This window comes from Psammomys obesus, unplaced genomic scaffold (assembly GCF_907164565.1).
Source record: "Psammomys obesus unplaced genomic scaffold, mPsaObe1.curated_primary_1811, whole genome shotgun sequence".
In the NCBI taxonomy this organism is placed as follows: domain Eukaryota; kingdom Metazoa; phylum Chordata; class Mammalia; order Rodentia; family Muridae; genus Psammomys; species Psammomys obesus.
Window position 1 is genome coordinate 1,160,903 of NW_026586383.1, and position 11,267 is coordinate 1,172,169.

General features: G+C 44.4%; 1 protein-coding gene across 1 annotated transcript in view; it reads left to right on the forward strand.

Annotated features, from left to right (window-relative positions):
• Lrrc2 (leucine rich repeat containing 2) overlaps positions 1–10,762 on the forward strand; it is a 25,607-nt gene extending 14,845 nt beyond the window's left edge. Inside the window, exons 6-9 of the mRNA XM_055601756.1 lie at positions 3,312–3,457; positions 7,149–7,304; positions 8,645–8,775; positions 10,507–10,762. Of these exons, the coding sequence (XP_055457731.1) occupies positions 3,312–3,457; positions 7,149–7,304; positions 8,645–8,775; positions 10,507–10,556 (483 nt within the window). The 3' untranslated portion in view covers positions 10,557–10,762. The remainder of the gene's footprint in view (positions 1–3,311; positions 3,458–7,148; positions 7,305–8,644; positions 8,776–10,506) is intronic.
• The last annotated feature ends 505 nt before the right edge of the window (positions 10,763–11,267 follow it).

Here is an 11,267-nt window from a genome sequence, read left to right on the forward strand (position 1 = left end):
GTATGTATGTATGTATGTATGTATGTATGTATGTATGTATGTATGTACGTACCTATCTATCTATGCATGTGTTGGAATGTTTTTGTCTGTATGTATATACATGTACCACATGCATGTCTGGTACCCTCAGAGATCAGAAGAGGGTGCTGGGTCCCCTGGAACTGGAGTTACAAATAGTTTGGAGCTGTGTGTGTGTGTGTGTGTGTGTGTGTACAACAGAACCCCAGCCATGTGTGAAAACAACACTGAGCTATCTAGCCATTCCAGATTTCATCTTTTAAGGCCTCTTTAGGTTGGATAGTTTCTTTGGCCTGCCTTTCAGCTCTCTGACTCTTCTGCTGTTTTGAATCTGATGTTGAACTCTTATACTGGATTTCTGACCTCCCCATCCCACCCCCATCTCTCTAAAAGATAAGGTCTTCCTGTGTATTCCAGCTTGGCCTCAAGCAACCAGTCCTCTTCTCCCGAGACTAGATTTGGGGGATAGGGGGAAGCAGGTGTTTCAAGACAGGGTTTCTTTGTGCAGCCTTGGGTGTCCTGGCCTTGCTTTGGAAACCGGGCTGGCCTCAAGCTCACAGAGATCCTCCTGCCTCTGCCTCCCTAGTACTGGGATTAAAGGAATGAGCCACCACTGTCCATCCTGAGACTGGATTTTTAGGTTAGTTGTTTTCATCTTTAACTCTAGGATTTATTTGTAATTTCCATAATCATCTGGACCTTCCTCATCAATCACTACTATTCAGTGTATTTTGCTAATGTTTTGCTTTGCTTTGCCACTGATGAAAGTAACTAATGGGAAAACGCCTCTTTTTAAAATTTTGTTTATTTTTATGTACACTTGGTGTTTGTGTGAGGGAGTTGGAGCCACTAGAATTTGAGTTATAGACCAGGCAGTTGTGAACTCACATGTTGGTGCTGGGAATTGAACTAGGGTCCTCAGGAAGAGCAACCAATGCTCTTAACCGCTGAGCCATCTCTCCAGCCCTGGCGAAAATTCTTCTTATAGTCATGGACTTTCCTTTGTTGGTTAATGCTGTTGATTTTTACCTTATTCTGGTTTTCACAAAACTTGATGCTGGAGAGATGGCTCAGCAGTTAGGAGTGCTTGCTGCTCCTGCAGAGGACCCGAGTTCATTTCTCTGCATCCATGTGTAGTTACAGCTCACAACCACCTGTAGCTCCAGCTCCTGAGAATCTGATGTCCTCTTCTGGTCTCAGCACGTGTGTGTGTGTGTGTGTGTGTGTGTGTGTGTGTGTGTGTGTGTGTACTGACCCCACCCCAGTCATTAACAAACAAACAAACAAACAGGCTGGAGAGATGGCTCAGGCTAGGCTCACAACCAAAAAACAAATGAAACAAATAAACAAACAAAGTTGGGTTGTTTGTTTGTTTGTTTTTGTTTTTTGTGTTTTAAAAAATATGTTAACAACAGCCTGTCTTAGTTAGTGTTTCCGTTGCTGTGAGGAGACACCAGGACTACAGCAACTCTTAGGAAGGAAAACATTTAATTGGTGCTGGCTCACAGGATCAGGTGTGTAGACCATTGTCATCATTGGGAAACATGGCAGCATGCAGGCAGCGGGAAGAGAGAGTGAGCTGCCAGGCCTCACTTGAGCTTCTGAAACTTCAAAGTTCACTTCCGGTGACTTGATTTCTTCAATAAGGCCACACCTACTCCAACAAGGCCAGGCATCCTAATCCTTTCAAATAAAGCTACTCCCTATGAGCCATTAGGAACCATTTTGATTCAAAGTACCACACCGTCTTAAACTGGACTCTAGGCAACCAGCAAGGCTTGCTGATCAAAAGCTTTTTTAATGTTTTTTAAAATAATTTAATTTTAGTTCATGTGCATTAGTGTGCATTAGTCAGATCCCTTGGAATTGGTGTTACAGAGTTGTGAGCTCTCATGCGGGTGCTGGGACTTGAACCCAGGTCCTTCGAAAGAGCAGACAGTGCTCTTAACCACTGATCCATCTCTCCAGCCCCCCCTTTTTTTAAAAATGTTTTATAATAGCTACCAAACATTCATAACAATTCCAGATATGAAACATTTGTTCAAATTTATTCAACATTCATAGATTTGCACTGGAGTCAAATATCTCCCTGTGTGTTTGAGTTGGCATGTTGCGAACAAGAACTGTGGATGATATAAAACCACACCAGAACAGCCCAACCCGCTTAGCTACTGAGGCCTGACAAGATCAAGACAGCTTTATCACGTCAGCTGACCCACCCAAATGTGGGTTTCCTCCAGACTTGTCACCACTCCAACATGCTCTGTAAGACTTGTACTTCCTAGGTGGCCTTACTCGTGCACACCTTTAATGCCAGCAGAAGTAGGCTTATCTCTGTGAGTTCAGGGCCAGCCTGTTCTATGTAGGGAGTTCCAGGACAGCCAGGACTTTGTAGCGAGACCCTGTCTCAACAAACAAACAAACAAACAAACAAAACAAAACAACCGCAACAGCAAAAGACTTGAACTGTCTGTCTTCTGTGACTTGGCACACGCTGCTCCCCAGCCTGGGAGACCCAATTCCAGTTTCCTGTTCTCCATGAAAGTTTTTTGGACCGCTGGCCATTACTCCATGCAACTGCTGGGCAAATTCACCCTTCTTTTCCTGAAAGTTGAGACTCGTCTTACGGAGGTTCTTACTGCATGAGTTGCTTTGCTTATTTACGAAAATATCAGTTCCCTGAGGGCAGCCATCGTGTGCAGCTTGTTTTAGCATCTCCAGCAGGAAGTACAGTAGGTGCTCCAAAACCCACAGTGGGTCTGGTCTTTTACACATACATCCATGGATGCCCTTGAGGAAGAAACGTTATTCTAAACATTATTAGTTGAATTTAATTGCCGTTTCACAAGGAGTATTAATTACCCGTCTTGATGCCATTACGAAACACTTGACAAAAGCAACTCATGGGAGGAGGGCTTCCCTTTGGCTCACTCTTCGAGGGTGTCACCCATCGTGGCAGGAGAGGCATGTTAGCAGGAGCTTCAGAAGCTGAGAGAGATGCGCATGCTCAGCCAGCTTTCCCTGTTTTGTGCGGCCCTGGACCCCAGCCCAGGGAATGGTGCCACCCACAGTTAAGGTGGGTCTTTCTAACTCATTTAGCTCATAGTCCCTCCCAGGGAATGGTGCCACCCACAGTTAAGGTGGGTCTTCCTAACTCATTTAGCTCATAGTCCCTCCCAGACACGCCCCAAAGGCTCCTCTCCTCGGTGATTCTAAATCCTGTCAAGTTAGCAATCAGGATTAACTGAGGTCATGGAGGGTAATTAGGATGTGCTCTTATTATTCCTTTCTAGTTAAGCAACCTGAAGCGAGTTACCTTTGTCGATATCTCAGCAAACAAGTTCTCCAGCGTCCCGATCTGTGTCCTGCGGATGTGTCGTCTGCAGTGGCTGGATATCAGCAGCAACAATCTGAGTGACCTGCCGCAAGATATAGACAGGTAGCTACTTGCACCCTAAGGTGAGGCGTATAAACCAATCACTGACACACTGAGACGTTGGCACCGAGATGCGCTAGCACGCAAATGTTCTTCGGAATCAACTCATTTTCCAGTGTTTGTTTCTAGGAAATGACAGACTAAGACGATTTCCTCTGTGTTCCACACATATATGTATATTTGCATTTGAACACATCTTCATTGTCATGGTAAATTTGATTCAGTGTCTGTCTGTCTATCTATCTATCTGTCTGTCTGTCTGTCTGTCTGTCTGTCTATCTATCTATTTATCTATCTAGCTGTATAATGACAAATTCTCCCCTTGTAGCCCTGGCTGGCCTCATTTTATAGACCAGGTTGGCCTTGAACTCAGAAAGATCTGCTTGCCTCTGCCTCCTGAGTACTGGGATTAAAGGTGTGCAACACCATATCTGGCTTTTAAAGAAAGCTTTTTAAAAACGGAGTGGGTGTGTGCATGCTCGGAAATAGAGGTCAGAGGACAGCTTGTAGGAGCCGATTCTCTTCTTCTCTCACGTGGGTCCGGGCTGTCAGCTTGGTGGCAGGCACTCTTACCTGCAAAGCTATAGTATTATGCCTTCCTTTTCTCTGTTCCTTGGAAACAGAGAAGTCTTGCAAAGTAGCCTGGATTAGCCTCAGACTCCTGATCTTCCCTCCTCAACCTCCCAAGTCCCCGATCCATGCTCATGTGCCACACCAAACAACTTCAAAGAGATTTTTGTTTTGCTTAGTTTTGATTTTTGACGTAGGAGCATACACTATAGCCTAGAAGGGCTCAGAACCCATAGTGCTCAGCTTCCTGCGTGCTAAGATTACTGATATGAGCGTCTTTTATTTTACTTAAGATTTGTTTATTTATGTATATGAGCACTCAATTTGTATGTACGCCTGCATGACAGAACAGGCATCAGATCCCATTATAGATGGTGTGAGCCACCACGTGGCTGCTGGGAATTGGACTCGGGACCTCTGGAGGAGCAGCTCTTCACTGCTGAGCCATCTCTCCAGCTCTGATAGGAGCTTCCTGACTCAGCTTCAGTCTTTGATAGAATAACACTGTTAATTTAACTTCACAGAATTTGAAAAGAAAGTTTATTATGTACAGAGAAACATCACTCTGCTTAGAAGGACATCAATGAGAAAAATGTTTACGACTTTTCACTTATTAATTTAAGGTGCATCTGTAAACAGAATCGGTGTGTTGGTTATGTCATTAAATTATATCTGTGCAGCTGTTTTGTTTTTAAGAACAGTTGCATGGGCTGGGGAGATGGCTCAGTGGGCGAAGGGTCTGTTCTGCAAGCAGGAGGACACATGTCGAATCCCAAACAGTCTTGTAAAAGCTGTCTGTGGCCCCTCCCAACTGTGAGCCTAGTGCTCGTGTGAGCAAAGACAGGCCGGTCCCAGGAGCGTGTGGCAGCCAGTCTAGCCAGCTGGTAATACCAGATTCCATGAGAGACCCTGCCTCACAAGATGAGACGGAGGGCTTGGTGAGATGCCTCAGTGGTTAAGGCGGCTCTTGCGGAGGCCCCAGGTTCAGTTCCCAGAACCCACATCAGATGTCTTACGACCGCCAAGCACAACTTCAGCTTCAGGGGCTCTGACTGGACAGGCAGCTGCACTCACAGGTACATACGCACACACAAATACACGTGTGTGTGTGTGTGTGTGTGTGTGACTTGAAATAAAAAGAGCCAAAAGATAAAGTGAAGGGGCTGGAGAGGTATTTCCATTATTAAAAGCACTTAGTAGCCAGTGCAGTGTCCCACACTTCCAGTCCCAGCACTCTGGGCACAGAGGCAGGCAGATTTCTGTGAGTTCAAGGTCAGTCTGTCCTACATTTTAAGTCCCAGGACAAACAGGACTACATAAAGAGAGATGGTCTTAAAACAACAACAAAAAAGAGTATTTAACTGCTATTCTAGAGGACCTGAGTTCAGCTCCTGACACCCACCTACACTGGGAAGATTTCACAACCGCCTGTTAACTCCAGCTCCAGAGGATCCAACCCTCTGGCCTCCTTGGGCACCTGCACTCATGAACACATAATTAAAAAATAAAAAAAAATTGGGTTGAGAGCAACAGTGGAAGACCCTCAGTGTTGACCTCTGACCTCTGACCTCTGCATGCTTGTGTGCACATGTGAATGTGCACCTTCATGCATCATATGCCCACATGCAAATTAAAAATAAAATAAATTTAAAATGTAACCTGTTCTTTAAAAAGTGATTGTTACACTGAAACATGTAAGACTGATTGATTCATTCACTCCTTCATGCCATTGATATTATTAGGCTTCACAAGGCAGTCCTGGAAAGTGGGCTAGGGTTCATGGATGAAGTACAACCTGCGTCCTCTTGGAGTTTACTCTCTTATTTATGTGGAAGCATAAAGTGTTATGATTTACAGACTGGCTGTGGCTTAGGCCTGAGCGTCATCTCAGGTGACATCTCTCTACTCTTGGTCCCTGTGATGATGAATGCTGGCACTTCCTGGGCTAATGGGCTGATGAGGCCAAGTGAGACTTGTTTGTGTTTGTTTGTGTTTGAAATGGCAGGAATTCTGAGATAATTGTCTCATTACACAAGACTTCGTAAATGAATGGAAAAAAAAAAAAGCATAAAACAAAACAAAACAAACAAACAAACAAAAAACAATCTGGAGGCCAGGTCTCCAGACTAGAATGAACTAGAAAGCAAAATGAAACAAACTTAACATTATGCGCAGGAATTGCTGAAAGAAGACCTCAGACTCAGGTAGTAGGCAAAACCAAGGAGCGTTTATTCTTCAGAAATTGGGCCTACCATTCCACAGAATGGCGACTCTGAAGTGACCATCCAGGCTCAATTTAAAGACAGTTAGGGGATTTCTCTATCGTGATTAGGTAATCCTTTTCATTGATTCGGTGGTGCTGACCTAGGGGCTGGGAGGACTTTATGAAGTGTCCAGCTAACAAGATGTGTCCAGGCAACAAAGGGTGCTAACAAAAAGTGTCCAGGTAACAATTTTGACTAGCTAAACAAAGCATTTCTAACTGACCTTTGATTTGACTGGTCGAGTGTTTGGGGACTTTTCAAGGCCGTTACTAAATTACTATTCCTGATCTTCAGGGAGGTTATCTTGTCTTCAGGAACTGTAGTTTTGTTTCCTGAGAAATAGAAACATAGGCCTGTTCAGTCTGAAGCCAATTTTGAAGCCTGTTCTGGAGTCAGACTGGTTTATTAAAAATCAGTCCCCTCATTCAGACATTTTGTTTTGTTTTTTCATTCTCCTTGTTCGGTGGCTTTCCCCCTACTCAATGTTTAAACAAACAAACAAACAAACAAACAGTGAGGAAAGAGTAAGTTGTATGGAAAGAAACTCACTGCTCAAATCTGTTTATTCTGCCAGTAACCTGGGAAATGCAGGAGACACTTAGAGGGAGTCCGTTGATTTTTGAGGCCCCGATGTGGCTTGCTCTGTATTGTTCAAACTTGCTAAATTTGTGTCTTTAGTGGGTGATGAAGTCAGAAAAAAGTAAAATCTACATAGTTTTATGCATTTAAAATAGTGACTTTATCTAAGTGTGGAGAGTAAGCTCCTGGTTGTGCACGTGCGTTGGCTATGAATAGGCTGAGCAGGCTGCAGCTCGCTGTGGAGTGGACTCAGTCTGACCTGAACCGTTGCTTCTCCTCAGGCTGGAAGAGCTGCAGGGCTTCCTGCTGTATAAAAACAAGCTGACCTACCTTCCTCAAGCCATGCTCAACCTCAGAAAGCTCACCTTGCTGGTTGTCAGTGGAGATCATCTGGTGGAGCTCCCGACTGCCCTGTGTGATGCCTCCACGCCATTGAAGTGAGTACACGAGAAGGGGGAGGGACTCCCAGGACAGGCACCCCTGGACACAGGCAAGAGCCAGCCGCCTCTGCTCTCTTAGGAGCGTGATAAGATGATCCTCATACGCCTTAGAATCTGACTACTCCACTTTCTATGAGGAGGTTTGTTTGGTTTTTCAAAGCCCCGAGGAGTATAGAATCATTGAATTTATGAAGCTAGAAACACTACTTGCTGATGGACAGCATGAGGGAGTCGTGGGTTAGGCCTCTCATGTGTTACATCCCTGTGGCCCTGGAGAGGCCAGGCACTGTCCAAGCAATCCCCTCTGTTTGCCCCATTTTTCTGACCTAACCTCGGTGAGCCCCAAAACAAAGACAACCATCCAGGAAAAGGAGATACAGGTTCCAAAATGGGGTGAATTCGTGCTCACCCTCATGTGGAAAGAAAGATGGCAAGGCGGGAGAGTCCGCCCTCAGGAGCCTTCGCGTGTGTCTTCGTTTATCATTAGGAAGAGACCAAAACCAACATTTTTGGATTGTGGATCGTGAGCAAGATAAAGAAAAAACGGGATTCTGAGTTTCTGCTCTTCATTTCCATGAACCAGAGCCAGCCACAGACTCACTGCATAGTGGAGGATGACTTTAAACCCCTCATCCTCCTGCAGGCACGCACGGTTTCTGCCATGCTGGGGCTCAAAACCAGGGCTCTGTGCACTCTAATGAGGCACTGTGCCATCTGAGCCACACCCCCAGCCCCGAGCATTGATTGAAGAAAAAGAATGATGAGTTGCATGTGGCCAGTGGTGGAGTGGAAAAAAGAGGGTGAGCAAATGGACCAACTAAGGAAGCTTCTGTTTCAGAAGAAAACTGTCTCCACACTCTTTAGATACTGATAAAAAAGGGAAATCAAAGAGTGATTAAATAATGTGTTTTTTTTTTCTTTTTCTTTTTCTGTCTTTCCTTTCTCTTGAGACATGGCCTCTTAACATAATCCTGCTATCCTGGAACTCACTCTGTAGACCAGGATGACCTCAAACTCACAGAGATCCACCTGCCTCTACTCCAATACTCTTATTTTTTTTAATGTATTTATTTTATTTTATTTTATTTTGTGTGTGTGTTTTGCTTGCCTGCATGCATGTCTATATACCACATGCATACCTGGTGCCTTCATTGATCAGAAGAGGGTGTTAGATCCCCTGGAACTGGAGCTACAGATGGTTGCGAGCCAGCATGTGGGTGCTGGGACTCGAACCTAGGTCCTCTGGGAGAGCAACCAGTGCTCTTGACTTCTGTGAAATCTGTCCAACGCACATTAGAGGCATTTCACTGTGCTGCCTTCCATATGTTCCCCAACAGATTTGTAAGCCTTATGGACAATCCTATTGCTGAGACCCAAGACAGCGATGAGACAATGGAAAGTGAACAGGATCGCCAGCATCTCGATAAGGAATTCATGAAAGCGTACATTGAAGATCTTAAAGAAAGAGGTGAGCTGGGAATAGTTAGAACCATCTAAAATGTACTTTACAAACTCTACCTGCTCATGAAATACATACTCCAACTTAAGTCAAAGTGACCAAAAAAAAAAAAAAATTGTGACTATTTGTGAACTAAAATGGTACATTTCTTAGAACATGGGGTTTTTCCCTCTCATTTTTATTAGCCCTTGAGAATTTCATACAATGTATTTTGATCATAGTCACTCCTCCCCTCACTTTTCCCTGGCCCTCCCACCTTTCCTACTCAATTTTATTTTTCTCTCTCTTCTAAAAAAAAACCTCGTTACATGCAGCTGGTAGTGGCCATGCCCTCGGAGCATGGTCAGCCAACCCTTCAGGGGCTTAAAGAAAACGGGCTCCTCCTTTCTCAGCAGCCACCACTTACTCCTCAGCTAGGAGTAGGCCGTGTGCTCACCTCCCGTGTGTCCATTCTGGGGTTTGGTCAGGCTTGATCTTGCACTGTTCTTCTGCACAAAATGTGAGGTTTTTCATGCTTGGTACATATATCAACTGTGTGTTAGAACACAGAGGGCGGGAAACAGACAATTAAAATGTCAGTGAGGGTTGTATTACTGACTGTTACCAAAAAAAACCATTATAGTTGTATGTGTATGTGTGTTCTTGATGTGGGGGGGGGGGGCTGGCGTGCTGAGGTCTGCATGCGGGCGTCAGGAGACAAGCTTATGGAGTCTCTTCTCTCCTTTTGCCCCTCTGTGTTCTAGGAACCAAACTCACATCACCCTGTTTGCACAGTTAAGTGCCTGTATCCACTGAGCCATCTTGTTTCCCCAGTCAACTACCTTTAAATTAGGTTCACAAAATAGTATTCTAAGTTAATAGGAAAATATGATCCCATTTCAAAAATCCATTTAAAAATCTGAAAATGTCAACTCATCCAAACCAAACACCTGTATAAATGTCACAAAAAAGGAAAACACAGTTGGCAAACCAGGGAGGTGGGTCCACTCGGAACTGCTTTTCATTCTTTTTCATAGCATGTCGACAATATGGCGTGGTGGGTAGTCAGATAACTCAGGAAGGGCGGGGAAGTGTTTTGTTTCTTAGGTTCAGACTCAGGGTGTAAATGATAGCCAAGTCCTCTGTTACCGACCACTTCTGATAGTCGGCATAGGCCGTCTGTAGATGCAGCATGGCTGTGAAGGGAGAGCTCGGAGCACCAAGCGCTGGGGTGGCAAGGATGAGCTCACTCAGGAAGAGCATGCTTGGTTTAGAAATAACCCTCATCTCTTATAACCCTCCTGCTGTCCTCAACCCCACGTCTATAAAAAACCATCAGTTTCAACTATGGTGATATCTGCCTCCCAGCTGCTGGGATTTCATTAGCTTTTATTATTATATGGTCATACAGTTTCCAGAGCCTATTGGCTAACCACTGGTGATGGCTCTCTATACATTCTCTCTGTACTCAGTATATGGAGTGTCAATACTTTGTGTATCCATGCGAGTCACTACACTGTGGTTATATTTCATGATAAGAACAAATGAAGAAGGAGCTGGAGAGATGGCCCAGTGGTTAAGAGCACTGGCTGCTCTTCCAGGGCACCCAGGTTTGGTTCTCAGCACCCACACGTGGCTCACAACTAACTGACCGTAACTCTCTAGTCCCAGAGACTCAGACAAAACAAGCAAGCGCATAAAATCAATTTATTAATCAAAAGAGTGAACGAATAAGCTAAATATATTTTTCCTTTATTGCAGAAGCTGTTCCCAGTTACACCACCAAAGTCTCCTTTAGCCTTCAACTCTGATCCTATCTACCCGAAGACCACAAAATCTACCGCCCTGTGCTCTAGATCTTTGTATATGCGTTACTTCTTATAGGAACTGTGGCTTGTGCCTAAGGACAAGGTCTAGAAGCTACCATCATCACTGTTGTTTTCAAATCTCAAATATGGGAAGACTGATGAACCTGCTTATATAGCAATAGCAATAGACTAATTAGCATGTACTTGTCCTAAATAACGCATATTTAATATTTTTAGGAAATAAACTTTAAAAAATTACAACATACAGAACAAGTTTTGAAATTGGATGTGTTATTTTCAGGAGTAAGGGGCTAGAGGGTTATGAATGAAATAGGGAATTTACCACTTTAAAAATGCTTCAGTATGCTATTCATTTTTATTGAGAATAATGCGCCTTGAGTTTAAACAGGTTGCTATTTCCACATTTTAGATTCATTTTGGCAAGTATGTGTTTAGTTGTATTTTGATTCTCAGGAGAGCCTGAAGGTATACTTTGGGTATTGAGGGTGAGAAGAAGAACCATGTATGCGTCGGGCAATGGATGCTCAGGTGGTGTGGGCCTGGAAAGGTCCAAATGATGGGCTCGGGGCGCCATCCTGCCCTGAGGGGCCACCTAGTGGTCCTCAGAACAGAGAGCGGAGGCGATGCCCCCAGCGCTCATTCCTGTAGGTGGCCTAGTGAGTGAGGAGTCTACACCGATGACCCCCTGGCAGG